General features: G+C 38.0%; 1 protein-coding gene across 1 annotated transcript in view; it reads left to right on the forward strand.

Moving 5' to 3' along the window:
- LOC114354919 (disintegrin and metalloproteinase domain-containing protein mind-meld) overlaps positions 1-8,089 on the forward strand; it is a 445,529-nt gene extending 437,440 nt beyond the window's left edge. Inside the window, exons 10-16 of the mRNA XM_028307519.1 lie at positions 1,979-2,127; positions 2,826-3,010; positions 4,471-4,635; positions 5,362-5,666; positions 6,088-6,207; positions 6,913-7,090; positions 8,060-8,089. Of these exons, the coding sequence (XP_028163320.1) occupies positions 1,979-2,127; positions 2,826-3,010; positions 4,471-4,635; positions 5,362-5,666; positions 6,088-6,207; positions 6,913-7,090; positions 8,060-8,089 (1,132 nt within the window). The remainder of the gene's footprint in view (positions 1-1,978; positions 2,128-2,825; positions 3,011-4,470; positions 4,636-5,361; positions 5,667-6,087; positions 6,208-6,912; positions 7,091-8,059) is intronic.
- Positions 8,090-15,531: the final 7,442 nt, after the last annotated feature.

A 15,531-nucleotide genomic window follows, 5' to 3' on the forward strand; every position in this document is an offset into this window, starting at 1 on the left:
TAAAAAAAACTAATTTAAATAAAAGAGTTTTATACTAACACAGATTCAATTCATATATTTCCAAGAATTAGGAGTATCTTAGACATACCTACATATTCATTACATTACTTATTTCAAAATCACACTCATAATACTTGGTTTTGTACAATGAATAAGAAGAAACAAAACTGACTTAGGTAAATGATGTTATGATGTGGGTAAGCATTTACTTTAAATCACTAAAATACGAGTACATTATATTGAACTTAAAATTAGCAATATTATTCCTCGTAAATTTTATACTAACAAATTGTTATCTAAAGATTAAAATATTGCTTTTGTAACTAACATAATCTCTAGCCCAAAATCCCTCCCTCAAAATCTGTATTTTCAAGCTCCAGTAGTCACGAGCTAGTCAAATTTGGTCGCACACTTTTTGCTAGTTGGCCTCAGGTGCAGACTATTAAGCCAGATAACCATTCAGAACTTTGCAGCTGAATTTTAGTAGATCGCGTCAGTGCTAGTGATGAGAACTTCGAAATTAATTTAGAGGACAGATTTTCTTTTGAATGTAATATTTTTGGGCAAACGAATGATACTGAATTGAGAACGAACTCAAAACTTTCTTAGATATCTTATTCTTTAACTAGCGGCCGCCCGCGACTTCGTACGCGTTGATCCCGTTTCGTAAAATGCTTTCTTAACGTATGCCTACGTCATAACATCTACCTGCATGCCAAATTTCAGCCCGATCCGTCCAGTGGTTTGGGCTGTGCGTTGATAGATCATTATGTTAGTCAGTCAGTCACCTTTGAGTTAATTTAGAAGTTAAAATTAAACTAACTGACTTAAAAGTGCTATTAACAGCAATCATAATTAAATAAATTACTTAAGTGCAGAATAGTCAGTAATATCACCTTTGCCTTTATAATGCTTTAAATATTCACACGAGGTAATCAAGAAAATTACGTTTAAAATATTCCTCCTTATGTCTCATAAGGGACGTTATTAAAAATTACGCCTTATGGTACTTAATTTGCCATAATTACGGAAAGGGTCGCCATAACGCCTCTGCACATATGTGTTTAATGATTTTAATCTGTTGAAGGTGAAGTAATAGCTTCCAGCTTTAACATTATCGTTTTATGGCTCGAATAATTGAGGGTGTTATTAAATTAATTGATTTAACAATTGGTTATGAGTCAATTAAGTTGTCAACGTCCTTTTAAGACGTAAACTATTATCATACACGCGGATTTACTAAGGCTGGGTAGCACCATCTTTTTCACTTAAGCAAAAGTCAAAAGTAAGTTAAACTCCAAGCCAAAAACACCGGTTATGCTTATAGTTACGGTTAAAGTAAGTTTTTTGTTTTTCGGAAGGACTGTGCTGATAACCGTGAGCGCAGATGGCTCTTGACCTCAAAGGTTTAAAGTAAGGTGGGGCACCTCAGCCTAAATATTGTTCAGTGTCCGTAGCACCATTGCTACGCTTATTCGTAGTCTCGTAGCAAACGGCGTTGTTCGTAGCAATGCTGTTCTCGAACTCCTCCTTCGCTGAAAAAAACTGGACACCGTTGTTAAGTTGTCATCGATTATTTTGACTATTATCATACACGTGGATTTACTAAATATTTGTTGGTGTCCGTAGAAACGTTGCTACATTTATTCGTAGCAAACGACTCTGTTCGTAGCAATGGTTCTCGAAATTTTATAATTTTGGGGTTATACCCATTACTGAAAAAAACTAGACTACGAACTGAATATCGGGGNACGCAGTAGAACTATGTTGTGAATTTCAATTTTGGTTGAACTTCATTCAGACAAACCATCCTTATGACTTGAAGAAGAATGACTTGAGATAGATACCTGCTAGGTATTATGATTAAATACCTCAATGTAAACCGTAGTGCATCATACCTCATTGAACCCAGATTGATTGAAGCTCAGATTTTCCGACTTAGAAAATTCAAAATTGTAAAGTTTACGTTCTTTTCCAGCGGCCTCACGTTTCCTGGTGGGGAGTCCGGCATATCAGTTCCCGACACGCTTTGCACGCCCAAGTCTGTGGGCATCTCAGTGGACACCAACACGTACGAACCCCATCTGCTAGCCGGCACCATGGCGCACATGATCGGCCATAATATCGGTAAGATTTTGAAGTAGTCATTAACAACAATTCAGATATGATGGTACGAGTATTTGAACCTGATGCTTTTGCCATTTTGAAATAGAGGGAAGTCGATATAATTTAGACTTCTCCTTCATTATTCTGAGTAAATACAGAGTAAATACAAATGAGTTGGTTATCTTCATAGAAACGCACGGACGCGGTTTGTATGTGAGCGCGCCAACACGTATGCGGCGCGCACGCACACACTGCCAAAATTTAACGGGGATTATCGGGGAGCCAGTCGTGGTTGCGCCTAATTTTGTCAGTGTGTGCGTTTCTATGAAGACTATTAAGACTATTTACCAGAGTAAATACAAATGAGTTGGTCAACTCATTTGTATTTACTCTGGTAAATACGTCAAGGTTTGGAAATTCCTCTGATTGGTCATAGCAGCGGTTGCAATGGTGAAAACGATGGTATAGTTTATCAGTCGAATTTAAGATTAACTTGTCTAGTGGTATAACGAGACACAATCAAATGGAGATTCGTTTTTCAATCAAGAGTTCCTCATTTCTTAATATTGATGTATTTAGTTGATAATTTTCAATTGAAGCAATCAGTGATCAAATGGGTGTCAATACAAGAATTTACCTCACCTTTCTCTATACGCAAAAAAAGATTCTGATTATTATTCATTACAATGCTTCATAGTGAACATATTATGTTCCACCAGGCATGGGCCACGACGACGGACGCGAACAGTGCTTCTGCCGCGACTGGCACGGCTGCATCATGGCGCAGTCCATCGTGGGCTCCGACAACGTGCAGCCCTACAAGTTCTCCGACTGCTCCAAGAACGACTACATCAACGAGCTCAGGATCGGACAGGGGCTCTGCTTGCTCAATAAGCCCAATGAAGTTAGTGATTTATTATAGTTCTCTGGGTTTAGACATGGCATTTTTTGGTCGAATCGAAATCGAATCCGTTCACGGGGCGACGAAATGAAAAAACGAAAAAACGGCCTTTCGACCGATACAACTGTCACATTTTACCACTTATCCAGGGAGGCAGGTGTTTATTATTTAAATCACTAGAAAGTGTCAGATTCTACAATAAGATAAAACATAACAGTTTCGATTAGCAGTAATCCCTACTTTTCAAGAGACAGGTAAACTGAGTTATAATTGTGTGACGTCATCAGGAAAACACCGAAGTTCAGTCATGTCAAAATAACCGACTCACGACTCACCTGCCGCTTCCCGAGCAACCCCCAAAGTATTTACTACATTAAAACTCATTCCGAACAAAACCCGGCGCCGAATTTAAATTTAGCAGCCAATTTACATAAGAATCCAACTTAAATTACTTTACAAAATCACCCACAACCACATTCGTGCATTAGATTAGCTCCGCGAAAAGTTTCCCACTTCTGAGTTGACGGACTACTTGACTCGGCCTCCATTCCCATGCAAAATAGATTCCCACGTCGAAAATTAATCAGCAGAGAAGCATTGTTTGTCGGCGGCCTCCGCGAGGCCCACTCCTTTAATAAAACTTATGGTAATGGGATCTGTCCGAGGACAGAATTATCTCTTCGTTTGCGAATATATAATATCAGGAGCGCGGGGCTTATTGGAATAAATTTACATAGCTCCAAATGATAATGCACCGTGCTCCCGCACTTCGATTGGCAACGTTTACATATTTATCGGGAGATGATTGTGAGTGCTTTATTTCCGCGTCATGAGACTACATCACTACAACTCACTGATCTAGTTCTAATGCCTAATTACTAGAGCTATCGACCGTTCCTTGAGGTAACACAAAGCAACACAAAAAAAATACGTACATTTTCATCATCTTCTGTATAAAGCAAGAATGTATCTGAAGGATACTTTGCATTATAGAAGACTAACGGCCGCCGGCGACTTCGTACGCGTAGACTTCGTTTTGTCCTTTTAGGGATTGAATTTTGCAAAATCCCGTCTTAGTGAGCACCTACGTTTTAAAAGGAACCCTCATGCAAAATTCGAGTCTCCTAGCACTTGTAGTTTCTGAGATTTCGTGATGGGTGAGTCAGTCAGTAAGTCAATGACTTTTCGCTTTTATACATAACTAGTTTTTCCCCGCGGCTTCACCCGCGTGTAACTTAGTGTCACAGATCGGCATAAATTATAGCCTATATGTTAATCTGGGTTACAAACAATAATACTGTAAAGTTTCAACAAAATCCGTTCAGTAGTTTTTGCGTGAAAGAGTAACAAACATCCAGACATCAAGACACCCACACAAACTTTCGCATTTATAATATTAGTAGGATAGGATAATATAGTTATTACGGGAGATTTGTTTTTCGTTTCCACTTTCTCCCCAGCTGGTGATACACCATCAATGCGGCAACGGGAAGCTGGACGAGGGCGAGGAGTGCGACTGCGGCACCATCTCCGACTGCCAGAGCCTCAACCCTTGCTGCGACCCGTTCACCTGCCGCCTCACCAAGGAGGCCCAATGCGCCTCGGGAGAGTGCTGCGATAGGTGCCAGGTGAGGCTATACTCGTACTAAGACTGAGTTGCACCATCTTACATTACCTTTAACAAACTGCAAAAATCTGTCAAACTGCATACAAAAAGCACCGGTTATTGTTATTCGTACGGTTAAAATAAGGTGGAGCAACACACCCTAAAGCTTTCTTAAAATGTCCTTAACACTTTCATGGACAGTGAACTGCTATAGCATGCATAACAATTAAACTTCTGTTGTGTCTGCGTTACTGTCCGGGAAAGTGTTAACAAATAAATTGCACTTGATTTGATTCATTAATTTAGCGTTAAATGATGACAACGACGAAAGTTTTAATTGATTCTGAAATAAAATATTTTGAAGGATTTTTTCTAAACAACTATCTTTCTATTCAATCGTTAGTTTTTAATTAAAATTGGCGGTGTCTTCTTCTGGACTAAACTAAGTTATGATATTGTTTTATGAGACGCAATGCTTCTTAGAGGGTCTATTCGTGTTCTTCCAGTCTATTTGATTATTGCGATTTTAAGCGTTTAAGTTTAAGCGACAGCGCGCATTGGGCGACAAAACGCGGTAACAGACGCGGCCACAAAACGCATTCGCGCCTCATTTCATATTATTAGTTTGTCGTAGCGACATGTCGCGGAGTCGCGATTCTGTCGCGAATTTGCGCTGTCGCTACAAATACTAACTAAATAAACTAATGTTGAGACATAATATTATCACCCAATCAAATCTCCCCACCAGCTAAAACCTCGCGGGGTGATCTGCCGTGATGCAACCAACGAGTGCGACCTCGAAGAGATGTGCACCGGCCTCTCTGGTTCGTGTCCACCCGACGCTTACCGAAAGAACGGGGAACCTTGTGAGGATGGCAAGGGGTACTGCTTCGCTGGTCAGTGCCCGACCCTCAGCCTTCAGTGTGAGAGGATCTGGGGGCCCGGCACCATTGGCGCCGACAAGGAGTGCTTCGAACAGTTCAACTCGAAGGGAGCGGTCACGGGCCATTGCGGGAAAGACAACAGTGGGCATTACATCAAGTGCGAGACTGAGTGAGTATTCAAGCGAATATGGTAATAAGGAAGTTTTTTTTTTAAGCCCGTATGTGTAAATTATGACTCAGGGCAAATGGAATTGCTCTACGACATTTGTCTGGAGTATCTTAAACTTTCTTACTGGTTAAAAAACGCGCAATGTGTCAAAATTGTTACAGTCTCTCCTCTAATTTTTGGCTGTGCCCGGTAGGATCTATAACTGACCTATATTATTTTTGAAAATCCTATGTAACGTGTGGTATGGCAATAAATCATTTGATTTAATAAAAGTTATCATGTTAAAAGTCCCTTAGTCAATTGAGTTATCGAAAATAGAATAAATTAATCTTACAAAGAATTCAAGATACTGTGTCAGCATTGTCCTCCTTTGCCAAAAATCTACTAGACAGCCTTCATTACATAAACAATGTCATTACAGGAATGTAAGATGCGGCTCGCTGCAGTGCCAGCTTGGCAACCGATACCCGGTCGTCCCGGGAATGGACGAGTATTACACGAGAACCGTCATCACTATCAAGGGCAACGAGTATGAGTGCAAGTAAGTTACGATTTACGACGTATATTACATGCTGACTCAGTTATAAAAAAGTTTTACTCGAACGAAAACAGCATTTATTAAAGGAACTCACAATATTAGATATGTCTTTTCTTTTAATCTTCAGCTGCAATTGCCCGAGTTCAGTTTTTAAAGACAAACAATTTCTTGTACATTCAATCAATAATGTACTTTTTTATAGCAAGTGCTGGTAGTTTCTCGCTAATGTCTACGAGCAAACTTGTAGTCTATATGTAGTCCATCCACTCTTTCACTTAAACATATTTTATGTCGATATCTTAACATCTGTAAGTATATATTTTTGGCTCAGTCATACTAAATTTGCTTTTCTAAGTTAACCGTTAAATTTAAAGGTTTTCGTGGTGAGTTAACGAGAATTTAACTGCATTGCCTGGTAGATAGACAATAATAGATGGTCAAGCCTGCTGAAAACCCATTAGTGCCCTAACATCCTCTTTAAGGGCCCTCGCCCACGGCAGCTTTTTGTAACGATGCAGTCGCGCTGCTGTAGCGTGTTGACAATTGGCATCACTTCTGTAGTGCGTTGCAAATGCGAAAAACGCGCGTTAATAGCGATGATGTCACGCGTTTCATCGCCGTGGGCGAGGGCCCTAAAAGGCACTGGACCATAATTTAAAAACACACTAACTTCTAAAACAGGCTTATGTTCCCTCCTACTTCTTCCAGAGCCACGACAGGCCTGCCAAAGCACGACGAGATCAGTCCCCTCGGCCTGGTGCGCGACGGGACACCATGCGGGGACAACCTGGTCTGCGTCAACCAGACTTGCACCTCCATCTTCCCATACATCGACCATACAAAGTGTCCCACCGACCACAATAACAACGAATGCTCTGCTAAAGGGGTGAGTTTGAACGCTACATGTTTTATTACGTTTAGTTTTTATTTTTTGTTTTTGTGTTAAGGTGTACGCAAGTGTAAATGTTAATTAATTATTTATCATTTTTTTTTTATTTGTACTATTTGTGTTTATATTTTTTACAGCTCAAAGTTTCAATTGCAGTGTTCAAAAAGCATTTAATTTTACTGTATTTACTAAATCTAAACAGTGGAGAACCGAAATATTGTGGTTGTGGAATTCACAAAACTGAACGTAAACTCATGATATTTCTTTGGTTTATTGGATTTTGTTGCACCTGTTAACAGATAATAACTTCCAAAAGTAATCTTTTTTGTAAAACATATAAAAGTTAACTTTATAATCTCACAAAGGATCCTAAAACTTTACCAAACAAACAACTTTTTCGCGGCTCTCTTAAATTCAGTAAAAATGTTAGCTTCATTACCTGAAATAAGAACAAAATAGTTTTTCCTCTAACTTTTATATCAAATACCAGTTTCAATTCGAGTTTGCAACATTAAAATAGAGAAACACGAGACACGGCAAACGATATACATATTTAATGCCGCCATAAAGGTGGAACGGCAGTGTTTGTATAAAACTAATATTGCTCTAACTCGATGAAATAACTTTACATCGCTGACTTTTTAATAGTTTGAGTGCCGAAGCACGGGCCGTGTTATTCAATTTTTACTTCATAACTAACTCTCGTCGAGCTGCATAGATCACATAATAAATGCGTTTTAGTACTGCACCACATAGGATAGTTTTAAAGCAGATACGTTTTATCTCCTTTTGTAATTTATTCCACATCTAGATCGTACTTAGCCTTTTGACTAGCTGTACTTTTATGGAAATTATAATTATTGTTATACAGTTATCATGTTATTTCATTTTCCATACCACGACGAACTTAACAGCACTGATTTTTTTTTTATTTTCACTTTTGCTTAAAAAAATGGCGTTTTACAGGCTCATTACTGGATCCTCTTGTATACCTAGCACCAATTTTGAAATGAGAATATACTAACAATATTAATAATCTCATCAAAATTGAAAATACATTTAAATCCAGCACAAAGAGCACCTGCCGTATGAGTTTTCTTTCCAAACATTGTAAGTATTTGTTCATTAACGTTCGCAAATTGCGATTAAGCGCCCAATAAGTGCCCGTCTGTTTATTCTTTCGTCCTCATTACATTTGCCGCTCATTATTTATCCTCCCCATACTGGGGGTAACTCTGAAAAACGTTATCCGAAGGTTCGATGTTGCCATCTCTCTCACGCAAAGCGAGATTTCAGCACGAGCGACGGTGACAAATAGACCCGAAAGTTCGTACAACATTTCGAAGTAGCCCTACTGTTCGGAAAATGAGGGATGCTACATTCAAATTCAATCAGTATTATTTACATGAAAATCTAAAGAGATATTATTGAAATCTCAAAACCCAAGATTTACCTTTGTCTTGAAGATGAAAAATCATTCAAGTCATAAGTGCCAGGTCAGATATAAAATTCGTCTAAAATAATAAGGTATGGTAGAGTTTGCCTACAATAATATCTCAAGTTACTTAATTTTAAGGTTTTTCCTAATCGATCATTATGCTCATCCCAACGGAAAGTATGTTTTATCCCGTTTAATGCCATCCGCTGTTGGCTTCGGGTAATTTTATTCGCTGCAAACATCATAAATGAGGGATCCCCTGTTGAATTCATTTATTTGCTCAAACAAAGGTAAGCCTAATTCTGTTAGAGGCGATAAACGCTTGGTTAATATTGCTTCTGGATTTAAAGTACAATTAACAATTTAATATTATTATTTTATGATTATGCATTTTCTAGGTGTCTACTTCCAAACATTTTTCCCATGAAACGCAAGCGACTAGTGTTGGAAATGAAAATAATACTGCATTAAAATTTTTCTACCTATTGCTTTTTACATAAAGTCCCCTTTCCACTCATTCTTTTAATTTTACAATTAAGCAGAAGATAGAATAACATGTTAACTATATCGCTACTATATTCAACTCCTGTTTATTATTACGGCCAGCCACTAAACGTTCCCTAAAACGATATTGCTCGGCAAATATGATCTAAAACGTGGAAGTAGTTGTCTCAACGAGGCGCCGGCGGCTGCTGTTTTAATTAAATTAATTGACCGTCCGCCGGCTACTGGCCGTTAATATCGCTGGCCAGTGCAACCTGCCTAATGAGCCGGCGAATATTCGAAACGATATTAAAGCGATATTGAAACGATTTACCTGGTTGCCGGTTCCGATTATGGCGACCTCGATTGGTCTGGTGATGATGACGTCAAATACCAATTCTGCTATTGATATGATAAATGAGAGAGACTTCAAAAAGATTACGAAACTAAAGATGGTAAAAGGTGTTGCATAGAAAGTTTTTCTATGTATATTTCTAGAGTGTGTTAACGTTGATAAAAGATAAATCTTTTGCAGTTTAAAAAAAAATGTGGTGAAGATCTACAACACCTAAATAAAACTGCACAGGAAAATTCCCATAAAAACCTTTTAACGCACGAAATAAGTAACGATAATATCTTTTATAGGTGATATAACAAATTCCGGAGGGGCGCCAAACAAATTAAGCGAATGGGCGTTGTAATTATGAAATATAAAGGGTCAAAAGGGTCATATTATCGTAGATCAAATTGTCTAATATTTTCATAAGACCCAAATAATATCTTGTTATTTATTGAGTTATTTCCCTGCGACGTTATATACGCCCTAATCTATTTATGGTAGACTATCTATCTTTTCTATGTATGCGAATTAAGTAATCTGTCTATTTTATTTGCAACATGTTTACGCGTAAACCACTGAACCAATGTTAATTAGTATTGATGTAGAGATAGAGCTCAGGAAAATCTAACTCATAACTACGAAACCTGTAGGGCGGAGATAAACGATTATACGCCAATCAATCCTCATGTTAGAGGAAAATTAATTAATGTTTGTAATACATTAAACTTAAAGACTTTCCGAGGCAAACTGCACTCAACATCAAATAAACCGCACCTTCCGCGACGCGAACTTTAAAGATTTTCTTTTGACACAATCATGGTACCCCGACAATATTGGTGTTATTTGAAAGCCCAATAAATATCCTTAAAGAAAAACCTATTTAATTTCTTAATAAAAGATTAACATATACCATAAATGTGACTTGAAAGAAGACCTCACTTTGGGCTCACCTCTGGGATCAATTAGACCAAATGTTATGGTTATAAAACCAATAATGATACCACGTGTCCTCTTTAACAGATGGATAACGATTAATCCCAACTTAACAGTTTTATAGCCATAAAAGTTGGCTCAAGCATAACTACCTATTTTTTGAAGAAGTGACTCTGGATTTTTCTAAAGACAAATTTTTAGGGTAAAAACCTTTCCTTTAATGAAATGAAATTTAGAACTAGGCTTTTAAATGGTGCCAATATTGGTGGGAAGTGGGGATGCATACGTTTCAAAGTGCTTGTCGCGGGAGGTGCGATTTATTTGACGACGAGTGTATATTCAGTACCTAAACTCGAGTCTACTTCAGCTATTTTCACTGGAACTAAAAGCAGCGTCAGCTCACTTATCGGCAAACTTTAACACTATAGTTTTAGACAATTACTGCAATAGTTTCTAGATCGTTGAGGAAATTAGAACTTCCACCTTCAGGGCGCTTATGTAGTAATTACCGAAATTCAACTCACGCGGTGCGGAGAGGATGGGTGGCCATTTAGACTAAATAGCGTTTGGCGCCTGGTTCACGACTTGGTTCATACAAGTTCTAGAATAAAAAGCCAGGATAGCTGTGGATTCGAATCCTTTGAATAGCAAAAATTTTAAAAAAGACGAGCCGTTATTGGTTCAGTTTCAGTTATGTCAACGTGTACAATTCTGTATAGACAGTTGTAACAAACGGAGGTCACAATTCACAACCCTGGTGCCAAATTATATGAGTCACCATAAAGTTTCTTTTACTCACTAAATATTTCTTTTCTGTGTTCATAATAAAATGAAGAAGTAGCAAAGATACTCGTAGTTTTAATGGTGAGCCATCTGAGAATTTAGGGAGCTCCAACAAATCGAGAGAGTGCACAACTCTCTAATTTCTAGACCATAGCAATGTCACATGTAACGCTAATCTCAGAAGCTGAAGCTCTGAGAGCTTGCCCAAATCCTACCCATATTTTCTACTACAATTAATTCCCAAAATGCTGTATCTCCTCCAAGTGCCCTTAACAATAATTGGGTTCCCTCCGCATCCAGCTATCCGAATGTGTTTGGCTGCAAACATTCCGTGCGTCACCTAACGCAGTTTGAGCAGCAGGGGTCTCCACTCCCGGTGCCTGGGAAATCTGATTGTACCGAACCGGCTCGCACCGGCGCAATCCGGTTATGGCCCGCACTTGTGTGCAGTTCTTAACTAGATACCAGATACCAGGTACCCGTTCGTACAACTGTAATTAGACGCAGCTGTCCGGGAAGCAATATGGTGTTTGGGTGTAGGTGATTTGGTGCCAATTGGGACAATGAGATAATTTTGATTAAGCCGATTAAGAAATTTTTCCTGCAATAGTGTTGTGCCAATTAGGCATTATTTGGCAGAATAATATCTCATTAGGTCACAACCAAGGGGTAAGCTTTTTAAGCCACTATAGGGGATTTACATGGCTCAGTGTTTGTATAAGGCCTGATTTGATATTAGGTATTTCTAATTTAGTTCTTCTCCGTAGATGTAGCTAAAACACCGTATCATTAATTAAATAAGACCGCAAATAAGCCGGCATTTCAACGATTCCCGCATTCAAACCAAAACTCATCATATATTCCGCAAAAGATTTAAATTCCGCACATAGATCAAAATTCTCATCAAGGGCGGCAACTACAAAGGGAGGCGCAATCCCGCCGGCAATTAGTCACACGTGCCGTGACGTACGTACGTTCGGTTTAAAATGCAAACCTAAACCCAAGTTTAAGCTGCGAACAGCTTAGGCGAAAATTTTATCCGCATAAATCCGGTGTAATCTGGTTTGGGCCGCGTATGTGTGCATTTTTTGCTGGTTAAGAAAATGCGCGAATTGGAATTTGATTTCGTTATTTAGTAGGTAATATTGTGCTTCCGTAAAAACTAAGTGCGGTGTATTCTGGGGAAGAAATGAGCGTATAATATTCAAAGATGTAGGTATTTTGTTTATGGAATCAAAGCTTCAGATAATGGTGAGCTTACTGTAAAATAAGCAAATCTTGCGCAATGCACAATTGTCTCCAAATGTAACAAATACTATTCAAATGGCATCGTGTAGAGCGTCCCGCCAACTAACTCTCGCAATTACTCGCCCACATGTCCCCGCGCTAACGTGACGCGCATTACATTCAGCTTAAAATTCAAAGCCGAGCTCAAGTTTCGGCTAAGTTACAGCTTAGAAACTCTCGCTTAGACAGCCCCGTAATCCGACGGTGCATATGTTCCGTGCATTCGGCGTAACTCGACAACTTTGGACAACGCAAGCGAGACCCAGTGCTCGAACACAAACTTGTCCCGCTGCAACTCGCAAATGATGGATGGCTGAAAACAAAAGACGCCCGCGAAATTCTAATGAGATTCTAGAATTGAAAATTAGAAATCTAAAATGGCGTCGAAACCCAATAAATCTTACTTTACCTTTGAAGTTACACGTAAAGACCTTATTACTTGCATCTTAATTAATTTTGGAGAAATACTCAGGTAACAATAAAACAATTTAAACATTCGTGGAAATTCTTTGTTTAATAGACATCTTGGGTATTGAAGAGGAAATTGCATGGCTTGTTCCCTTAAAAACTTCTCAAAGGGGAAATGATATTCGCAAATGGAAACCATAATTTGACAAGCAATCAAACTCAACAATGGGGTGCAACATTGAAACTCTTCAAACGGTTAATTTGAAATTAGACGAAAGTTATAATGAAGACACAAAATCACGGTACACACGCAAAATTGAAACAATTACCAAAACAACGTCATTTGGAGCGTAAAAATCGCTGACGTGGCCATTACTGGCTTTAATTTCGGGATCTCATTTCGGAATACGGTGTTTTCGACGGAATATGCAAAATTACAAACAGGCCCAATTATTCATATTCATATTCATATTCATTTTATTCACTTCACAATGTACAAATATTAAAGACAGATGTTAAAAAAATGTTACATTGCTACCTCCCAGAGGTATATGTGATTTGTAAATTACAGACGTCATCCAGATCTATCTCAAAGATTATTATTGTCGCGATAACTAAAAAATTCATCAAGTGAGTAGAAGCAGTTTGAGATCAAATAATCTTGAAGTTTATTACTAAACGGTCTTAATTTATTTTCCAATTTTATGTGTTTCGGTATTTTATTAAAAATTTTTACTGCCATATAAAAAGGACTACAATTGAGCATTTTGATTCTGGAAGGTGGTAAGTATAGCCTATCTTTATGTCTGGTATTAACGTTATGCGTTTCTTTTATTTGTGAGAAAAGATGCTTGTTATTGAATACAAAAATACATATGTCCCTAATATAAATTGAAACTAATGTTAATAATTTAAATTTTACAAAATAAGGTCGGCAGCTTTGTCTATTGTCAATTCGGGCTAGAATTCTAACACATTTTTTTTGTAACATAAATATATCGTTTGCATTTACACTGTTACCCCAGAGAATAACTCCATATTTTAGCCAAGAGTAGGCGTAGGCGTAATAAGTTGAGAGCGCGGTTTTTAAGTTTGTACTTTGGTAGATTTTGTAAAGTGCATAGGTGAATTTTGAAAGTTTGGATTTTATATATTCTATGTGGGATTTCCAATTCAGATGCGTATCTACATTAAGTCCAAGCAATTTATATGATTCTACTGTTTCTATTTGGGTGTTTTTAAAGTGGATATTTGTATCTATGGGTGGTTTGTTGTATGATCGAAATTGTACAAGTTTTGATTTTCCTAAGTTAATTTCCAAATTATGATGTTCCAGCCAATTCGTGATATTTTGGAGTGTATTATGGATAAGAGTTTTTGGATCAGTGTCGCTGTCGCATTTGATTAGTATGGACAGGTCATCGGCAAATAAAATAGGTGTAATTGAATCTCCACGTAAATGCTTCGGAAGCTCATTAATATAAATGAGAAAAAGTGCGCATCCTAATATGCTGCCCTGCGGTATTGAACTAGTTAACTGTTTTTCTTCAGATCTAATTTTTGATATTTCATTTGTAGTATGGTCGTAATGCTCTATTTGTACTAATTGCTTTCTGTTGTGTAAATAAGATTTGAACCAATCATATGCCAATCCGCGGATACCTGAATCCATTAGTTTTTCTAGTAGTTTATCATAGGGAACTCTGTCATAAGCTTTCGTCATGTCCAATAAGATACCGATTGTATGACCTTTGTCGTTAATGTGTTGTAGGGCCCTTTGTATGAACTTATATACCGCAAGAGTTGTTGATCTTTGTTTTCTAAATCCATTTTGGCTATCATCTAGTAATTCGTATCTTTCAAGAAATGAATATAGTCTGTCACACATTGCTCTTTCATAGACTTTTGAGAAGGTGGGTAGTAGGGCAATTGGTCTATAATTACTAGGGTTTTTCTTATTATCTTTTTTGTGCAGCGGTTTTATGAGTGCTATTTTAAGAGGATCTGGGAATATACCGTGACGGAAACTTTGATTCACTAAAAAGGTAAGGGGATAAGCAAATTCTTCAGCGCACTGTTCAATTTAGGCACAAAATTAATTGACCTAAGTTTAGACCCACGTTATTTTGTGTAACAGTAGGCTAGTTTCCTAAAAAAAACTTCACTCACGGGCCTCATCTTTTGAACTTTGGCGTGCTTTATCTCTTTAAGTTTTCATCACTTTGATAAAGTGAAACACACGTGTCGAATATTTTTATAAGTAACCGACGGACTAATTTAAACTCTTGCTTTTTTTACCCAGGAAACATCCCTATTGCAATAGTGCTGTTTCTTCTCAGCACTGGCCCATATAGCTGTCCCGAAGCAGTGGTGTAGGGTTGGGGATCTTTAGGAGCCTACTTGTAATCTATTTAGGGTACAGTTTTATTTGTAACTAGTTGACCCGGCGAACTTTGTTCCGCCTTAATGGCAATAAATAAGCAGACTTTTTTTTTATTTCGAACGGGATAAAAAGTATCCTATGTCCTTCTCCTGGCTCTAAACTACCTCCCTGACAATTTTCAGCTAAATAAGTGGTGTAACTAACACGACTTTCTTTTTTAGATGTATATAGATATTTTATTTCCCTTTCACATACCAACATTAGGTAATCCTAACTATATTACTGTAGCTATGTATGAGAAAAAGGGCCCAAAGCTGAGTAACGGCGAGAGTCCGCGTCGCATATGCCGGCTATGGCCCCAGAACTTTCGCTTTTTATGATAC

This window comes from Ostrinia furnacalis, unplaced genomic scaffold, assembly GCF_004193835.3.
Source record: "Ostrinia furnacalis isolate ACB-3 unplaced genomic scaffold, ASM419383v2 OfSCF2274, whole genome shotgun sequence".
NCBI classification, from domain to species: Eukaryota; Metazoa; Arthropoda; class Insecta; order Lepidoptera; family Crambidae; genus Ostrinia; species Ostrinia furnacalis.